Source organism: Martes martes, assembly GCF_963455335.1.
Source record: "Martes martes genome assembly, chromosome: 16".
Taxonomy (NCBI): Eukaryota; Metazoa; Chordata; class Mammalia; order Carnivora; family Mustelidae; genus Martes; species Martes martes.
The window spans coordinates 19,222,681-19,242,726 of record NC_137904.1 but is presented as its reverse complement, the minus strand read 5'-3'; the positions used below and the strand labels follow the sequence as shown (position 1 = coordinate 19,242,726).

General features: G+C 54.2%; 1 protein-coding gene across 1 annotated transcript in view; it reads left to right on the top strand.

The window, feature by feature from the left end:
- Nucleotides 1-19,416, top strand: part of RAP1GAP2 (RAP1 GTPase activating protein 2) — a gene marked incomplete at both ends in the record, with an annotated part of 215,472 nt that extends 196,056 nt beyond the window's left edge. Inside the window, 10 exon segments of the mRNA XM_080827395.1 lie at nucleotides 485-571; nucleotides 2,166-2,300; nucleotides 9,079-9,216; nucleotides 10,863-10,990; nucleotides 13,344-13,457; nucleotides 13,696-13,813; nucleotides 14,245-14,371; nucleotides 17,990-18,066; nucleotides 19,349-19,373; nucleotides 19,376-19,416. Of these exon segments, the coding sequence (XP_080683521.1) occupies nucleotides 485-571; nucleotides 2,166-2,300; nucleotides 9,079-9,216; nucleotides 10,863-10,990; nucleotides 13,344-13,457; nucleotides 13,696-13,813; nucleotides 14,245-14,371; nucleotides 17,990-18,066; nucleotides 19,349-19,373; nucleotides 19,376-19,416 (990 nt within the window).
- Between the last annotated feature and the right edge of the window lie 630 nt (nucleotides 19,417-20,046).

Genomic DNA, 20,046 nt, shown 5'->3' with positions numbered 1-20,046 from the left:
AAGAACTTCCCCTCTCCACTCTTCTCTTCTCCAAGACTCCAGGTTTCAGGATCTGAGTGGCAGTGGCTGGAGTGGGGCCTAAATCTGGGCTGGAGGCCCCTTTGGCAAGCTTGGGGGAATCTCCTCCCTTGGGGGGTCTCTCTCGCCTCTCCTTGTGCTGCCAGTCTGGCCTAGCACAACACCCCTTGTCAGGGTATTTGACTCCAGGGTTGCCTTTATGGGAGAAAAGCCTCAGGAAGACTGGCCTCCAGTCATGGAAACAATGTGTGGGAGATTGATTTCCCGGGACCGGGACACCTGGTTTCCACCAGTCAGCATCTTAGCAGATGGTCCTGGTCTGGGCTAGAAGATGACCACATGTCAGAAGGGGATCCTTTAGGGAGTCTTCCCAGAACCCCTGTTCTGCATACCTGTTCCTGTGGCTGAAAGCCCTTTCAGCCACACCTGGGGCTGGTGGAGTTGCAGAGCTTCTTGTCTGTTCCAGGGCCCGGAGTTCAGGGAGTTTCTGCTCACCAAGCTCACCAATGCAGAGAACGCTTGCTGCAAGTCAGACAAGTTTGCGAAGCTGGAGGTGAGAGCGCTGTTTCTGGTCGTCTTCCTCCTGCCTTCCTGGCTGCTTGTTAGCCAGCCTCTCCTGGGGGTCTGTTCTTGGGGGTGCTTGAGGTGAGGATCACTGTCTTTGCCCACCCCTCTAAGCCTTCAGCCCTGTGTTGATATAGGAACTCTTTCTTCTTGTGGAAACTCCACCCAAACCTTAGGTCTAGCCAACCATTCACCAGTCATTTATTGAGCACCTGCTGTGTGCCAGGCTCTGTTCTGTTCCCTGTGATACCGGGGTAAGTGAGGCACGGTTTCTGCCTTCCAGAGCGCTTGGGCTGGTGGGAAGGGGCCATTACTTAAGAGACTGGTTATGGTACGTGTCGGCACTGGGCCATGATGGAGGCCAGCACAGGGGCTGTGACTGCTTCTGCCCCTGAAGAACTGGTATGTGTTCAGAGAGGGCTTCTTGGAGGAGGTGGCCCTTGAGCTGCTGGATCTGGATCTCTGACGAGCCTTTTGCCAGGAGGAAAGCTTGGGGAGGGCTATTCCAGGCATGGGAAGCAGCAATAGGCAAAGGCCAGGCAGATCAGAGCATGACTTTTGAGGGAGCCCCAGAGGGCATGAGAGGGCCTGAGAGGAGGACTTGTGTTGGGGTGGAGACTCAGTGGAGGTGTTGTTTGGGTCAGGTCAGGAAGGGCTTTGAACTTGAGAAGTGATGAGGTGCTCATAAAGTACTTAGAGTGATGGTTTGCTTTGTGTGTTAGATTACTCTGGCGGCAATGAGAAGAGCAGCTCGCTAGGGAGGAGGGCAGGAAGGGTGGCAGGTTAGAAGCTGTTATAGGATCCCAGGACAGGGGTGTCTGGGTGGCCCAGTCCTTAAGTGTCTGCCTTGGGCTCAGGTCATGATCCCAGGGTCCTGGGATCGAGCCCAGCATCAGGCTCCATGCTCAGCTCCCTGTTTCTCCCTCTCCCTCTGCCCCTGTGTGTGTTCCCTCTCTCGCTGTGTCTCTCTTTGTGTCAAGTAAATAAATAAAATTTAAAAAAAAAGAAAGGGGAAAATAAAAGGAACCCAGGACAGATGAGGGCAGCTTGCTCACACGGGCTGCAGGAAGAAATGGTTTGGGGTCAGGATCCTGTGTCTAGGGTAGGGCGAAGTGGAATGGTGGGGTGGCTCTTGGGTCTTTTGCTGGGGCTCTTCACTAACCTGGGGGCCTTTGGGAGACAAGGTCTGTGAGGATCTGCTGATCTGGAGGTGCCCACAGGGGCTGCTGCTGGCATGTGTGAATGGTGCCCCCTGGAGGTCGAACGCATGGCCCTGGCCCAGCACCTGGATGGAGAGGAGCAGTGAAGGCAGTTGGGTACACCAGGTTGTGGAGCTTGAGGCAGAGATCTGAGCTGGGAGTCAGCAGGGTAGAGCTGTGGGGTGGCCCATGGAAAGGGGGTAGGGGAGAGATCAGAGGCCAGCCACAGAGTTTTCCTGATAACTGCAGTGTTTGTGAGCATGGAGCCCTCGGTCCACATTGTCCCCCAGATGCTGGTGGCTAGGTGTCGGGAGCCCCCAGGAGAGGGCGCACCTCTCTCCTCCTCCATGCCCACCCCGTAATCCCCACCCTCTTTCCTTTTAGGACCGGACAAGGGCCGCCCTGCTGGACAACCTCCACGATGAGCTTCATAGCCACACGCAGGCTATGCTGGGACTGGGCCCAGAAGAGGACAAGTTTGAGAATGGGGGCCATGGGGGATTCCTGGAGTCTTTCAAGGTATGGGCACGAGAGTGGCTGGCACGTTGCATGGTGGGGGTGGGGGAATGCACAAGGGAAGGTGCCCAAGGTCCATGGGGTCCTGTCCCTAGAGCCCGCATGCCAGCATTGCAGTGTTGGCAGAGGGTGGGACCTCAGGAAGTAGGAGCGGTCAGAGCAGGCAGCTGTGTCTTCAGCGTCCTCTCCATCCTTCCTTGATGTGGATCATGACCTCTGGGCCCAGGGAGTCTGAGAAGCAGGGACAGGGAGAGAGTTAGCAGTGGGAGAGTAGCCAGTACAAACCAGGCACATTACTGCCTTCAGCGTCGTCTTCTGTGTCAGGATGAGGAGCCAGGGCAGGAGGACCTGAGCAAGGACACAGTCTTCGGGGTCTTTAGCAGCCAGTGTGTGGTATTGCCATGAGTTTTTCCAGGTGGCAGGGTGTTGGAGGACCTGGCCAGGGCCCGTGCGATGGAGTTACAGGCAATAACTCCCTTCGGACTTTGCAAAAGGAAGAACTTCCAATCGTAACGTAACAAGCTGCTAAGAGAAGCAGTAAGCTTCCAGTTCCTGGAGGTATTCAAGTAGAGCTCGGCCAGCCCCTGAGCCAGCGTGAGGTACAGAGGGTGTATCGTCCCACGCTTACTGAGTGCTCTGTGGTCCACACAGCCCTGATAGCCAGCTGTTCTCCTGTGCTCTCAGCGTGGCAGATCTCGTCATTCCCACACACACACAGTGGGAACCGGCCGAGGGAGGTGGCAGGACTGCTCAATACCTTACAGTTACTTAGAGGTAGAGGAACAAGCTCCGGTTTTCTGGTTCTTAGGTTAGCATTCTGCTGGACTGCCCACTGCAGAGTGACTGGTAAAGGGACAATGTGTGCCTGTGTTAGAATCCCAGCTTGGTGTGATCTGCGTCTCTGAGCGATGGCGCTCTCCTCTACAACACGGGAGTGATAGATTGGATCTCTGGGGTGGCCACAGGAGATCCCCGAAATAAGACCTGCTGACTGGGAGAGTGTGCATTGCTTGGGACACAGTGGATGCTCGGTGAGAGCGTCAGTGGCTGGTGTTGGCTCCGGTGGGTGCTGGACACGCACCGTCCCATGTGAGTCCTCACAGTGCCTCCTGTGCCCTGTGAGGAAGGCCGTTCTGATGGGGATACTAATTCATTCCTGTTTTAGGAGTCATGCATGTCATTTTACACATGAGGAAATGCAGGCTCAAAGAGACAAAGTAATTTGAATCCGAGTCTGCTGGATTGCAGAGCCCATCTTCTCCACTGTCCTGCCCCTGGTTCTCAGGTCCATTAAGATTCCACCCATGCCTGGGCAAGTCTGGGGTCTGTCCCTGGCAGCCCAGCTGGACTTGCAGAGAGCAGGGCACGGCTCCGTTGGCCCCCCGTTGGGGCAGCTGCTGACATTTCTCCGGGGGCGGGGGTAGGAGGGTGGGAGCTGAGCTGCCTGTCCAGGCTGGTGGGACATTCCTGGGGCATCTGTTTCAGGCCTCATGGACAGTGGCAGCCAGGGCAAAATAGGAGAAAGTGGAGATCAAGAGGAAAGGGGTGTGAGGGAGGGGAGGGGCTGGGGAAGAAAGAAGGCACCAGGTCAGCTAGTCCAGTGGTGGTGGGGTGGGGAGTGAGGCCCAGTAAATGGGAACACCCGTGTATGCTCCACCCCTCCAGAATATCACAATGCTCCCACGTCCCACAGTAGCTGGAATTTATATATGGCTTCAGCTGCCATCATGTGGCATAGTTTGCAGGTTTTAAAGTAGCGTGTGTTGCTTTCAGTTTTGCAAGTTTCTTTCTGTATTTGGAAGTTCACCATGATTTTTTTTTCAAGTTTCAAAGGTTTTTATAAACTAGAAAAGCCTGCGGGCTCTGGACACTGCCCGTGGTGCCCATGGAGAAAATGGCCCAGCAGCTACACGCGAGCTGGGGTCTTGAAGGAGGGCAGCCTGAGGCCTTTTGTCTGGTCCCCTGCCTCTGGAGGAGAAGCCGTTGATCTGCCCTTGACTCCAGTGGCTCCAGCTGAAGGGGTCTCTTAGAGGGGAGAGGCTTCAAGACTTTATCGTTACTTGTCTTTGATCCAATAGTCCAGAGCCTTTTCTTTTTCAGCCCTTAATCCTTCCACTTGGGCTGAAGATAGCTCGACTTGTGCCTTCTGCTTCCGCGCCTGTCCCTGAGGTAGCTCTTGTGGCGTGAGGGAGGGGCTATCACCAGCAGTCACACAGAGTAAGCCTTCAGGGCTCTGATCATTAAGATGAGCTTGCCCAAGTTGGGAACATGGGCTCTTTTGCCCTGTCCTTTCCACCATGACCGTCTCGTCTCCCAGGCTGTGGAGGCCGAAGCTAGAGGCCAGCCAGCACAGCAGCATGGAACCCGGGGGCCCTGGGGTTTTTTGATTCCCATGCTGTGCCTGTGGCCAGGTCTATGGTCTGAACCAGCTCAGGAAACCACTCATTTTGGTATTTCTTCATTCCTCATGGAGTTCCTTACCCACACCTCCATAGGATCCCTCTTGGAACAAGTGCACAAAATAATTCCAGAAGGAAAAATTGTGTTTCTGTCTCCTTTTGGTCAAAGGTCTCATCTCCTGTGGAAACAACTGGGAATTCCCAGGGCTAAAAGCAGTCTCAGCCATCCGTTCCCTGGCCTCTTGGGATGATTCTTCCCTCTTCCAGGAAGCAGACCGATCGCTGCCCTAGATCGTGCTGCCCAGTACCTCCCACCATGCAGGCTAGTCCTCCCTTCTCACTTCGATTCTGCTGGCTGTCATTTAAGCTTTTCTTCCATGAGAAATGGAACAGTTGGTTTATGGATGTCCAGACCTGCTTCTCAAACTGAGTGCTTCGAGATAGTCTCAGGAATCTGCCAGTTCTACCAACACTTAAAAATTTTGCATTTTCACTTAGATGGCAATCTAAAAATATACATATTTCCAATTATAGAGACCAAACTTTTGCAGTGAAACTCACAATTAAAAGAATTTGTGTGGCATAAGTATCTTGCAAATGCAGTCGGTGGGACCACTGTTGGGGGGGGGTAGGGGGTGTCTGTGGATGGATTCTTGGTCTTGCAGAAATATTTTCCTTTATAAAAGAGCTCTATGTTATTCACCTTTGAAAAGTATTGATCTCTAGACTGTTGTTCTCAAATGCCATTCTCTACCACTGCTAGCTGTTGATGCAATTTTTATTGGTCTGTAATGAAAAGAAAAAGTAGCGCTCCTACATGATCTGTAGGCAAAACACATGTGAGCCACATTTTGAGAAATGGGGAGCTAGCCCAGTCCCCCATTAATGTCGTCGTGCAGAAGGGGGAATGGAGGACCAGGGAGGAAAAGGCCCAGGGGCAGAATGGGGACCATGCAAACAGGGTCCACTGCAGATGCATTTCTCCCAGAACTCTGGGGCGGGTAGTGGCAGTTAAGGCGCCAGCGTGCTCCAACCCCCAGTGGCAGGAGAGGAGCACCAGGCTGCAAAGTACCTGCCAGCTGGGGCAGCCTGGGTGGCTCATGGGTCGGAGCTCTGGTCTGTGCAGATGTGAGGGAACATTGCCCTGTCCTGTCAACCTCCATTCTTTATTTGCCCTGCTAATAAAGACCCCGTTCCAGTCCTCAAGGTCCCTCAGGGTGCCTCCCAACTAGGTGTGATCTCAGGAGGCAAGCAGTTGGCATCTTTCTCCCTAAGCAGCCCTCTCTCTGTTGCTTGCCTGATACAGATAGGCATCCTGTCACCCCCCCCTCCTTAGTGCTCATGTCTGTGCTCCGTGTGCATTAAATTTGTGGAATTGAAACAACTCCCCAAACCCATCTGGAAGCATAAGGAAGCACAAACCCATAAGAAGCAAGGCCTGTGTGGGGCCCAGAAGAGACTTGTTCCCTGCATAATCCTAACTAGTATCTCACATCCCTGCTGACATGCAATGATAAAGAGAAAGTGACACCATGTCTGTTTTCTTGCCCCTCCCCCTCCAAAGGAGAGCCTGTTCAGAGGTAAGCCGTGGGCTGAGCTGAGGGTTGGAAAACCATCTGGACTGAGGAGGGACACTGGAACCAGAGGTGGTCAGCTGGGAGGAGAGCAGACTCTGGGGACAGTGGTGTCCTCAGTTGAGGGATAGTTGGGTGAGATACAAAACAGACTGGCCTAAGACTCCAGGCCCTAGAACTGGTAAGACTTCAGCTCGGTGCACAGAAGACCTTTCCAAAGGTCAGGCTCTCTACCATGGGAAAAGGCAGTTTTGAACGTAATGAGCAGCCCGGCCTTGGGAAGATGCAAGCGGAGGGGAGTCCATCCTTTCTCTTCTTGGCCCTTTCCCTGACTTTTCTGCCTGGTTTGAGAAGGCTAGTGTTTCCAGCTCAACGTCACATTGAGACGTAAAATACTTCAGACCATATCACTGGGTGATTTTGTCCAACTCAGGCTTCATGTCAAGGTTTTGAGTTAGCCGTTGTGTCTCTCAGCTCCATCCCTCAGAGTGGGGGGTGGAGAGCTGGCCCCCAGCGGGCGGCTTGTACACCAGGCATCTGGCACGCATGATCTCCCGGCGTCCTCACGCAGGACTGTCACCACATTGTATAGACAAGGAGGCCAGAGAGGTTCATATATGGTGTTGTGAAGACCAGGATGCAACCCTCTTTCTGTTAGCTTCAAGCAGCAGATGGCCACCGTGCCCAGCCCCGGGATTCTCTGCCAGCCCATTGTCTCCTCAGACTCCTTGCTGACTCGGACAGCAGCACCAAGTTCATTTGAGGAGAAAACATCCTTCCTAACATCAGCCCTGGAGACTTTTTTTGGAGGAGAGGCTAGGAGCCCTTGATTTCTAATCCTCCATCAACCAGTTTAATTTGGTGTTCAATCTCGACCCCTTTTTGGGATACCAGGGACCCTTTCATCTAGATCCCAGGGGCCTGGGTTTAGGTCCCAGTTTCAATCATGCAGTGTGACCTTGGGTGATCATTTGTTGGCCTTTCGGGACCTTTCTGTGAGTACCTGTCCTCTCTGCCTCTAAGAGGTGCGGGGATTCAGTAAGTCCACGTCTGTGAAGCTCTGTAGGCCAGATCTTAGCACACAACATCCGGTCTTTCTTGGAAAGAGACCGTGAGGAATGTGTCAGAACACACACGATATCGTTGATGGTGGCGGCACCCACAAGGGCCCCAGCAGAATGTCACGGGACTGAGGTTTATGGAGAACTGACTCACTTAAGGAACCTTGCTGTTTTTTTGTTTTGTTTTTTGTTTTATGTTGTTTTGGAACTTGCTGTTTATCCCGGCGCACCTTAGTGTGGTGCCACAACCGGTCCTGCTCTCAGTTTTTCAAAGGGTGTGTGCGACTTAATGTTGACTCTGGGTGATGGAATGAATAGAATGTATGGGCTGGAAACTGTTGCTAGGCAATTCTCTTCTGTGGTTTAGAAAGGGAGAGCCATGATGTCCCTCAAGTGTCTTTGACTCACCCAGGAGGGGCTGGATAACATCAGGGGTAGGAGGCTGGGGGGCTCTGTGCCTCATTTGCAAAAGTAGCAAGTCTCCAGGGCGGCCGTGTTTGCAGATGGCCCTTCTTCCTGAATTGGCTTCCCGCATCCATACCGTTATCCTTCTGGGCTGGTTTTCTGAAGCTGCATTCTTGAGGACCTCAGCCGGCTCCCACAGTAAGAAAAATCCACGAGTCCACTTAACGAGGAGGCTTGGGGTGACTCATGGCTCTGTGGGGTCCTCGGCATCCGGATTCTTTCCCTTCCCCACTCTGCCATCTTGGCTTGTTGCCTTCATCCCATGGGCTTGATCCCCACACCCCAGGGTGGCTACTGCAGTTCTGGTGCAGAATGTCACCTCTCTTTTGGCTGTCCTCGAGCTCCCAGCCACCATCCCCTCAGGCCCCACTAGCAAGGGGAGAGATTTGGCAACCACCTTAGACTGATTGATTTAACCCCTTGTTCCACTGAGGAAGAGGTGAAATTGGATGAGACATCAGCTCTGCCACTGAGGAATATTGTGGGGATGGCCATTTTACGTGAGCAACTCATACCTCCATTTGTGTATCTTGACATGTGTCCGCCCTCTGTTCTACCTCCTACTAGCTGGGAGCCCCTGGTCAGGTCCCTTGGCTTCTCTGAGCCTTAGCTGTGAGATGGAGGGGATCCACACCATGGGCTAGTGGTGAGCTTATATCTCGAGCTCTTCGCAGAGAGCCTGGCGATCATAAGTCCCCAATAAACGTGGCTGCTCTTCTTTTCCACGTGCTGCCCATGTGTCTATCCTTGTGTTGGGACCAGGGGAGTCACAGGAGAGGAGTCAGAGAAAGTCAGGCCTGACCTCTGTCTTCAGGAGCATCCAGTCAGGGAAACCGGATGTGTTCCTAAATTAGGGCAGTTCTCTAAAGCCCAGGGCCTGTGGGAGGGTTCGCTCTATGTTAACTAGCTGTCCTCACTTTGGTCACCGCTCTTGGGTCTGGTTTCAGAACAGCAGAGACCTGCAGAGTGGTCTGGGGGTACGGTCATCACCTCCCAGGCCTGTCCCTTCTGTAGGCTCAAAGCATTCTTGACTGTAGCTGTTCTTATCTGTGCACACGGACCAGCAAGTCCCGACCATCCTGGTGTTCGCTCCTGGATGTGTCACTGTTTGCCAACGTGCCGTTTGCTCTTTGGTGGCCCTAAGTGGGCACAGGGCCCTGTGTGGCCTGAGTGTGCCCAAGCGTGCCCAAGCCGAGGGCTGTGTCTGCAGACCCCCTGGGAGGACAGGGGCATCTGGTGGGCTGAGCACCAGCGATCGGGTCCCTGTCGCTTCTCCCTGCAGAGGGCCATCCGTGTGCGCAGCCACTCCATGGAGACCATGGTGAGCAGCCAGAAAAAGCAGCACAGCGGGGGCATCCCTGGCAGCCTCAGTGGGGGCATCTCACACAACAGCACGGAGGTCACCAAGACTACCTTCTCGGTGAGTGCCTCGGGCCCTGGGGCAGCACATGGTTCCCAGGGAGGGTGCCTCTTCTGGCCCCCCACCCCTGCCCTGGGCCTGCGAAAGAGGGTCTGTTCACCCAGGCTTGGGCCGGGAGTCCAGAGCAGGGACTGGGGAGATCGAGGCTCTTTGGGGGTGACCCTAGGCCCTGACTGTGATTCGCAGTCTCCATCCCAGGCACTGCTGGGGCTGGCCCAGACTAGAAGCCCGCCCATTGTCCTGTTCTGGGAGTTCCCTTGACACCTGGGCCTCCTTTTTGGGGCCCACCCCTTAGAGTGATTCTGGGGCACATTTCTCTGCCCCGTGTCTTGGAACTCAGGAGGGGTGTCCTCACTTTGTTATTAATGATCACAGTAGCCACCCCGCCTTGCTGTGCACTAGGGACTAAGCGAAGTAATTCACGGACATTCTCTCATCTGATCCTTGTAACAGCTATTTGAGGTAGGAACTGATGTATTCTCCATTTCAGACTTGAGGAAAGGAGGCCCGGAGAGGCTTAGTAACCTGCCCTGGGGCCCTTAGCTAAGCTGAAGGGCTGGGATTTGAATCCATGTCTCCCTGTCCCAAAGTCTTTGCTGTTAATCACTGTGTGTGCAGTTCCCAAGGCCGGAGCCTGGTGTGGCTGTGGGTTTGGGCCTGGTCTCCTTGCACAAGCAACTGGCGAGGTGAAGGAACCACATAGTTGGTCCATTTATTAAAAAAAAAAGTGACTTTGGATTTATATAGACAAGGGTTTTCTTTTCTTTTCAAATAGAATACACCCACCTTGATACTCAGGATTAGTGTTCTAAGTGATCTTACGTAATTCATTGAACTTACCAGATATTTTCATAGCGGTTATCTTGTTCCACCGAGAAGGTCTATGAAAGGAGCAGTGCGGGACAGTTATCCCTGTTCTGTGGATGAGGAGATTGGGGCCTGCATTAGAGGCCTGGTGGGCTCTGAAGAATGACTGCAGTCTCCCCTTCCCCAGTCCCATACTCATCGCCCCCGCATGTGCTGACACAGAGCCACGTTCTTGGCGGGTTCTCGGCAGGTTCCTTCGGCCTGTGGACCTGGCTTTGCTGCTCTCGTTCCATCTTGTTATAGAGATGCCTGGCTTGGACCCACTTATTTGTGAGGAATGGATGGAGAGTCAGAGTCCTGAGTTCTCGTCCCTTTCCTGCCATCAATTTGCTCTGTGACCTTTGCCCAATCCCCTCATCCTTAGGCTCCTCAGCTTCCTCAGCGGTAAAGTGAGAGGTTGGACCAGGTCTCTCCCAGGGCCCCCTCAGCCATGTGGTTCTCAGTCTTTGACCCCTGAAACACCCTGACCTCGGTATGCTGGGCTCTTTATGGTGACCTTGACCCCTGTTCCTCCAAGAATTCTGGTCTTTGGTGATTATTACGTGGGGCCACGAGCTTTGGCTTAAGAACATAGGGGAACAGGCTGCCGTGGCAGGAGTCTTGGGGTCTCAGCCTCTGTTGCGTAGATCCTAGCCTCCCAAGCGGCTTCCCTATTTTCTGGGATCTCCTGTAGGCTCGGTGGTTGCAGGAGCTGTTTGTAGACCAGAAAAGGGGGTGAGAGGAAGGAGTCGGAGTCTGAGGTGGGCTGTGGGCACTCATTTCTGTGGTTTCATTGACAGCCTCCGGCGGCGGCAGCAGCAGCAGCAGCGGCGAAGAACCAGTCACGGAGCCCCATCAAGCGGCGGTCAGGGCTCTTCCCCCGGCTGCACACAGGCTCTGAAGGCCAAGGCGATGGCCGGACACGATGGTAACTGTCCAGCATGTGTTTGTGGGTCCTGCCACTGCTGCCAGATGCCCAGCCTTGGAGAGGGCTTTGTGCAACTCTGGTAGATGGCAGCCTTCTAGCCTTGGCCCCTGCGTTAGGTCACTCCCTCTGCTCCACCCCCTGAGACAGATTTGGCCAGGCTTTGTTCGGGACTTTCCAGAACTGTCTGTCGTGTCTGGACCCAAACTAGAAACATTGCTTGGATTCTTTTCTTTTCTTTACCTCCTTTCCCAATGCTCACTCAGATGCTCGCTCTTATCGAAGCCTTCCGCGATTCTGCCAGACAGTTCCCTGAACTTACCTTAGGGTTTCTAGAATGTCTTCCCTTTTGTTAAAAGCAGCTTTCATATTGCACCATCCTTAACCTGTTCTTGCTAATTGTCTTTCTCGTCCTTTAACGGTGAGCCCATTTGTTGTTTAATTCAGCAAGCTGCGTTCGAGTGCTTGCTACATGCTGGGGTCTTTGCTCAGGCAAGAACTACAGAAGCCCCACACCCGGTTGACTTCCAGGTTGCTGCCCTGGATGGTGGTGGCATCAGCCCCTGAGCTCAGGCATGCAGGGTGAAGGGCAGGTTCATGGAGGGGGATGAAGAACTCTATTTGGGACCTGTACTTGTGAGAGTCCTTATGGCCTACCCAGAAGAGAAGTGCAGAATTCTGAGTGGTCAGACAGCAGGCCTTGAGCTTAGGAGTGAGGCCTTGACTGCAGAAGGGAGTCACTGGGGCACAGGTGATGTTTAAAGACGGATCAACGAATACGACCCCCCAAGGGAGTGTGTAGAATGCCTGGGGAACACCAGTATCTCAGGACAAGGGGAGAAAGGGAAGGAAGACGAGAAGAAAGCCTGGAGAAGAAGAATTCCAGGAGGGAGGGTCCACCGTGTCAGACGTGCAGAGAAGCCCTACACCAGGGCCCAAACCCCTGCTTGGGGGGACAATTAGGAGGTCATTAGCAGCCTCATTAAAAGTGCACTGAGGCGCTCATGCCTCTGAGATGGTTGTCATCAAAAAGACACGTAATGACAAGTGTCAGCAAGGATGTGGAGAAATTCACATCCTTGGGGTTTGCTGGTAGGAGCGGAAACTAATGCACCTGCTTTGGAAAACAGCCTGGCAACTCTTTGGAGAGTTAAACGTGGAGTTACCACATGACCCAGCAGTTCCATTCCTGGTCTATGCCCGAGAGAAAGGATACGTATGTCGGCATGAAAACTAGCACACAGATGTTTCTAGCAGCATTACTCATAATAGTCCAAAGTGGAAAGGATCCAGATGTCCATGGCTCAGTGAAGGGATAAATAAAATGTGGTGTTTCTGGAAAATGGGATTTTTTTTTTGCAATAAAAAGCAGTAAAGTACTGTTATATGCCTACAACTTAGATGAACCTTGAAAAGAGTGTGCTGAGTGAAAGAAGCCAGTCAGAAAAGACCAGAGCAGGTCATGTGATCCCATCCGTTTTACCTGTCCAGAACCAGCAAATCCAGAGAGACGGAAAGCTGATCTGTAGTTTCTAGGTGCTGGGGGAGGGGTGGACAGAGAATGGTTATGTATGGGTCTGGAGTTTCTTTAAGGGAGTCTAAAATGTTCCAAAATGAGATAGTGATGATGGTTGTACAACTCTGTGAGTAGACTGAAAACCATTGAATTAGACACTGTTAATTGGGTGAATTCTATGTGGATCGTATCTCAGTAAAGCTATAAAAATTGCGTTGAGGACAAGGCCACCTTTTCCCCAGCAGGGGGCACAGGACAGATGGTGGGCAGCAGTACCTGGTCTTTGTTGAACTCCAGGAGAGGGAATCCCTTGAGCCCTTGGCCAAGAGTAGCCTGTTGGCCAAGATGCCCTTCCCAGCCACCTTGTCACACAGATCCAGGGGAGCACGTCCTGTGGTTGTATAAAGGGCGTCATGCGTGGCGACCCTGCCTGCCCCGCCACAGAGCACATGCGTGTTGGGTTATTCCCCTGCTGTGGGAGTGTGTGTCATAGGCCCTCCCGCTCTTGACTTCGAGCCCTGCCAGGTGGGATGGCCAGCGTCGGTGGGGAGTGGATATGGGCTTGGCGGCATCCAGCCAGGACTCTTGCTCGATCACTCTTGACTCGCCTAGGAGCCTGCGGTAGCCACCGAGGGAGCAGGGATCCCTGCTGTCCGCTGCGGCTTGAGTGGGCCTTGGGGGAATGGAGGTCCTGGTGGCTGTGCTCTGGCAGGGGATGCTGTGACCCCCACCGGCCCTGTGGCACTGAGAGCTGCTTGGGCCTGTCTCGGGCCTGGGGGTGGGATGGGGGCTTAGGGGCTGGCCCCGCGACCTCACCCCTCTTTATTCCTCTTTCCTCAGTGACAGTGCATCCAGCAACCCCAAGACCCCAGATGGTGCACACTCTTCTCAGGAGATGAAGTCTGAGGCTTCATCCAACCCCAGCTCTCCGGAAATCTGCCCCAACAAGGAGAAGTAAGAAAGCGAGGGTGGGGGCAGGGCCGAGGGTGGGGGCAGGATCGGCTGGAGCCCCCTGGAGCCCTGGAATGTGCTCTCCTCTCCGCTAGAGCCAGCCTTTTTGCCTTGAGAACTCTGTGAAACTCAAAAGCCAGCAGGCAGGGGCCACGGGGGAGGGGGAGTCACTGCCAGGTCTGCCCTATCTGGGGGGTGGGCTCGGTGAGTGACCAGGCCTGTCCTGCTCCCGTTCCCACAGGCCCTTCATAAAGTTGAAGGAGAATGGCCGAGCCAACATCTCCCGCTCATCCTCCAGCACCAGCAGCTTCAGCAGCACGGCGGGGGAGGGGGAGGCCATGGAGGAGTGTGACAGCGGGGTAGGTGTGGCTCCCTCCAACCCTGGGGAGCAGGGAGAGGCACCCTGGCCCCAGCCAGACTCCGGCTCTATGCATTCAACTAGCTGCTGTGGGTAGAACCCCATCCAGGCTCTGGGGATGGGGGTGGGGGGAGGCTGGGAAGGAGAAGTATGGAAACAAGAAAGAGATGGGCCAGTCAGCTGTCTCTTCTCCCTGGGAGTGACACAGGAATAGCAGCAGAGGGCCAGGGGCCACACTGAGTGGGGTCCTTGCAGTGGGGTTCCTGGCCAGAGAGGAGAGGATCGGGGGCACTTCTGGGGGCAGCAGAAAGACAGAGCAGGGCCATGCAAAATGTGGGAGGCAGTGTCGGTGTCAGGCCTGCCATGGCACAGGCCACCCTGTGGGGCCGCTGAGGCTGGAGCTGGCTTCACTCACCCAGCCTCTCTCCCCAGAGCAGCCAGCCGTCCACCACCTCGCCCTTCAAGCAGGAGGTGTTTGTCTACAGCCCGTCCCCGAGCAGCGAGAACCCCAGCCTGGGGGCCGCAGCCACCCCCATCATCATGAGTCGGAGTCCTACAGGTCAGTGGGGTCTGGGGCTGTGTGCCCTGGGGCCAGAGGGGCGGGGCCTGTGTTGTGACCGTGGGCGTGAGCTCCAGCCACACCACACCACCCGGTTTCCGCTCCAGCTCCCAAGTGTTAGGCCCTTGAGCTCTGCTAGCTCATTCCGTCTGTTTGCGGAGTGTTCTTATCATCTCCTTACTCATGGGGAAACCGAGGCTCTGGAAGCTCAGTGACTGGGTAGAGGAGTTGGGATTTGAAAGTGGAGGCTCTTTGGCTGCACCCCATCCTGGATGCTGGGTGCCTGGGCCTCAGTGATGGCCATGACAAGTGCAAGGGTACAAAGTGGGGTGAGTTTTGCAGCTGGAGGGAAACGTGAGTGGTCCCTTGGGCTGCAGTTCGCAGAGGAGACAGGTATGAGAGGAGATGGCAGATAGGATGCTGGGCTGGGGCCGCCATGGAGACCCTGGCAAGGAGTTGGGTGTTGTCCTGCTGGTGAGAGAAGCCACTGGAGGGTCTTACGTAGAGAAGTGCCATCTGGACTAGGTGGCCGCAGCTGGCTGGGTAGACGGGGTGGGTGGGTAGTGGATGCAGGGAGGGAGATCAGTGAGGAGTCACGGTGGGCAGTGAGGGTGGCTGGGCTGTGGGTTGGGGCTGTCTGGAGCAACGGAGAAGGATGTAGATGCAAGAGATATCAAGGAGGTAAAATCTTCCACTCAGTAGTGGGGATTCAGGGAGAGCACAGAATCTGGGCCCTTGGGGCTTCTGGGATCCCTGTGGTCAGGCAGAGTACGAGGCAACAGCTCTGGGGGGGGGATTGGCACTCGAGGGGACGTGCATGATAGGTATGATAGGGCACCATCACCCAGAAATCAGAGCCTTGTCCAGCCCTCAAGGAGGGCACCGTCGCATGGGGGCAGGTGCAGGACTGTGGGGTTTGGATCCAAATCCTTGATATGTGACTTACTGGTGACACCAGGCAGGTTACTGAGCCTTTCTGTGCCTCAGTTTCCCTAAGCAAAGGATGGAGGGAGCAGAATAGTTCCTACCTCATTGTGGTTGGTTGTGTGAAGATTAGATGAACTCACAGTCATCAGAGACTTAGAACTGTTTTTTTTTTTTTTAAAGAAGGATTTTTTTTTTTTTTAAAGATTTTATTTATTTATTTGTCAGAGAGAGAGAAAGAGAGCACAGGTAGAAAGAGTGGCAGGCAGAGGCAGAGGGAGAAGCAGGCCTCCCACCGAGCAAGGAGCCGGATGTGGGACTCGATCCCAGGAGACTGGGATCATGACCCGAGCCGAAGGCAGCCGCTCAACCAACTGAGCCACCCAGGCGTCCCAGAGACTTAGAACTGTTAACCTAAATGTTGGTTAGGTTAAATGGCAGGAATAAAACAATAGTGTAGTTAATAGCGCTCAACCTGGGGCATCCTGTTCCCCAGGGCGCATTTGACAGCATCTGGAGATGTTTGTGCTTTTCATGATCGTGGGAGGAGAGTGCCCTGCACCTGATGGGTAGAGGTCAGGAATGCCGCTAAACATCCAACAAAGGATGGAGCAGCCCCCCATAAGAAAGGATTTTCTGGCCTGAAACATCCATCCGCTGAGGCTGAGAAACTGGAGTCTGATGATAGAAGCACAGAGAGAGCCCATTCCTGGGCTTCCTGTCACATGGCCCCTGTGCTGGGCTGCCGCAGGGTTGGTTTCCAGTCCTGGCTGGGGCAAGGACAGGCTCACCTCTCTGAGCCTCAGTCTCCTCCCCGTCTGTAAAACCCCCAAATACCCAAACTCCTAATATAAATGCTGTCATTTTTAATAAGGTGTAATTAAATATTGAAGGAATGAATGAAAAAATCTGTAACCAAGCCTGGCTCCTACTTGATATTAAATAAATACCAAATCGAATAAGGTTCCGAGTAATGGGAGGTTTCAAGAGGGTCTGCCACTTGCTGAAGGTCACCCGGGGCACAAGGGGACCTTGAAGGGGCCTGGCGACCCCCTCCTGGGTTTCCTGCACCACACACGGGCTGCTGTCGTCCCCTTCCCCCGTGCAGTACTGAACCCCTGGCCTCCTGCTGCCAGCCTCATGGAGGCCGTGCTGGGGACCCGCAGGACTGGGGTCAGTTTGCAGACCTCTGGGAACCTGTTGTAAGCTGCTTGGCTGCATCTGGGGAGGGATGGGGCCAAGCGGAGGAGGGGATCCCCTGGGAAGGCCTGATGTCCAGCATCTGTGGTCTCTGATCCCTGATCATCGGTTGTGTCACATCTGGGTGCCCGGGTTCCTGAGAGGGGATTGGCAGGTCTGACTGAGAGGTACTCACAGTGCTGGCTAGAGCCCCTCATCCGAAGCACCAGGAGGAAGCCAATGGCCTCTGGCTGCAGTGTACTGACCTGTAAACTCCCCCAGGCAGAGGAAAGCCAGAAAGCCGAGTTGTCTCCCTGCCCCGGCTGTGCTGGTCATGTTCCACACCCAGCTCTCCCATGGCACACACGGTCATGTGCACACACACTTGTGTACTGATACAGATAACGATGCATTAGACTTCTTTATTCTAAATCTCATATTGCCAAATGATTCTCACCAAGCACTCCGATTGCTCTTTTGTCTAACCTCTTTATGTGTGGATGACTGAAAGTTGCAGAGGACCAACAAGGTGTAATTTTTTTTTTTTTTTTAAGATTTTATTTCTTTATTTGAGAGAGCAAGAGAGAGAGAGCAAGCATAAGCAGGGGAGGCAGCAGGCAGAGGGAGAGGGAGAAGCAGGCTTCCCGCTGAACAGGAAACCTGATGTGGGGCTCAATCCCAGGACCCTAAAATCCTGACCTGAACCGAAGGCAGTTGCTTAACCAACTGAGCCATCCAGGCGTCTCCAGCCAGGTGTAGTTCTGACACGACTGACGATTGCTGTTTTGTCAGGAATGTAAGCCAGCCACTTCTTTGCTGAATCACATCCTGATTCTTGAGGGCCAGATGAGAACTGACTCCCATGTTTGTGCTGGTCCTAATGTAATGGGTGCAGACACGATGCATTTTCAAATCTCATCAGTATTTTTTTTAAACATTTTCTTCATTATTTGAAGCCTGGACAATGAAACAGTAGGTCAAACCCTGATTTTGGAGTGTCCACTGCTTTCCATGCTGGGAGGGCTCGACCACGGCTGAGCGCTGGCCCGCATTGTGCTGCCAGACACATGCCACGGACAGAAGTGACCCAATGACAGCTGATAACAGTAAAAATTAGTGCAATAATTAGGGAGTGAGGACTTTTGGGTATTTACTATCTTTGATGAATATCATTTATTGAATTGTAAGTTTCCGTAATTTAATTTAAAAAAATGCCTGGGTTTACCAAACAGCTCACGTTTCTAAAAATTTCTAAAGATTTGAGAGTTGGCTCTGATAAAATGCCACAGGTCAGCTGGAGTGCCTAGGGGACAGAGGAGGCCCCCCGCTTGCACCCCCCCAAACAGCCCTAGTGACCTCTGCATAAACCGGTGTTTATGCCTAGTTGCTCATGCTGCCTGATGTCTGGCACCCTTGTCTTTGGCCCCTCATGTCCCAAGCCCTTTCAGGGGCCTGAAGCCGTGGGAACACGTTCTCCTTCTGCCCACCTTTCATGGAAACTTCTCTTTTTCCTAGATCCCAAAAGCAGAAACTCCCCAAGGTCAAACCTGAAATTCCGCTTTGATAAGCTCAGCCACGCCAGCTCTAGTGCGGTAAGGCTTAGGGGCATGAGGGTAGGGGTGGGGGGGTGGTGAGGGATTTGGGGGGAGCCTCCCGCATCCCACCTTCCAACCCCCTCCCAAAGCCAGCTGTCTTTCCTGGGGGCCAGAGGAAGGGGTGGCTCATACAGCCCACTGGGAGAAGGAAAGTTCTGGTCAGATCTGGCGGTGATGCCGCAGTCCCCACATGGTACAGGCATGTACCATGCATGGTACATGGCCTAGGGGTGCTGGCCAGCTCTGCCACACCTCCTGTGTTAGCGTCACACCCTCAGGCACATGCAGGTGTGAGTTGGGAACTCTTGGCTCCTGGGGCCTCATGTCCCCTTTCTTAGCTCACCAGAGAGCTTCGAGCTGAGCGCACAGAAGCTTCAGTTGGTGGGGATTATGTTGTCTAGTTATTTAAAACTCTTGTTTGGGTTTTTCTTGAAACAGGGTCACTAATGTGAAAGAGGAGTCCTTCGCTTGTCAAAGGTGGGTCAAGTGTTTGTCCTGCTGTGACCACGAGGGGAGGTGTGTCCACGTTAAGATCAGAGTACTCGTGGTCTACTAACCCAAGGGATCCTGAGCTGGGGAGGACCGCTCGTCTCCTCCCTGAAGCCTCTGGGATGGGGCCTGGGTCTGGGTGGAGGAAGACAGCAGACAGCCTCCGGTGCGGGTGGGAAGGGTTGCCCCAGATCTCACCTTCCTCCCTCGGACAGGGGATTCTTCCATTTGTCCCCTTGTCTACTTGTTCTTGGTAGCCTTTCCCTCCTTGTATCTTCAGCCAGGGCTCTGGCCTGAAACGTGTCCTCCCTGCATGTTCAGAGATGTCCTAGTCCCTCAACATTGTGTGGGATGACCCGAGGGAGGCTCCTCCGCTGCGGGAGTGCGTGGTTTTCAGCAGAGTTGGGCCTGGTTCCAGTTTGTCCCCACCAAGGCCTGACCCCCTGCTGGTAAAGTTACTAGAGAGCCATTTGCCTTCCCAGCCCCCTCCCCGCTGAGGGGCCTGAGTCACTGCTGGAGCCAAGTTGGGGCCAGAGTTCCACCCACTTTGTATAAACCCGATCTGTGAAAAAGCAGAAGAGACAGTGGGAATTCTGACACTCACCTTCACCCCGCTTTGTTCACCACATCGGTGTTTATGCCCAGTTGCTCACGCTGCCTGATGTCTGGCATCCTTATCTTTGGCCCCTCATGTCCCAAGCCCTTTCAGGGGGCTGCAGCCGCGGGCACACGTTCTCCTTCCCTTCCTTATGCCATGTTTGGTCATCCTCTCCCTCCTTCTCTCCTCCAGGGAAGCCCCGATTCTGTCTTGGAGAAGGCCCTTTCCCAGCAGTTTGGGAGTGCCATCCACGACTCTGACTGTCACAGCCCTGCTGCCCCACCAGCCACCTGCCCACCAGACCAGCCATCTGTCCCCATGTCCCGATCTGGCCACCGCCCTGCCTGTCCCCTAGCCAAGACACCCTGTGAGCACTCTCCTTCTCTGGACAAGGCCTCCTCCCTCCAGTCTCCTCCTGCTCCTGACCGCCTGTGTGATGTGTGTCTGGCCCATCCGTCATCTTGTTTTGTGCACAGAGGAAAGAGTTGGGCTTGGGGGGATCTGGGCCCTGGGGACTGGGTCAGAGACTAGTGGGGCAGAGAGTGGTGAGGTGGGGCGTGGGGGCTGTCAGCATAATGCTGCACAGGGAGGGGGGCCCTGTGCCCTGGACGTGGCAAGCACAGCGAATCCATTTAGTGGTGGCGGAACCAAGATTTATAGCCATCCTCCATCATGATGTGACAGGAATCAGCAGTGTTGCTCCCACACCTGTGTGCTTCTGTGCTGGGGGCTGCTTTCTTGCCCACCTGCTGACTTTGGGCCTGGCACTGCCTCTGGTCCTGTGGCCAGTGCATCCTGGGTGCCGGCAGCAGAGGCGAGACAGAGCTGTGTGTGTGTGGAGGTGGCCCCGCGTCGTTGCTGTGGGACAAGCCCTGGGCTGGTCTCTCCCC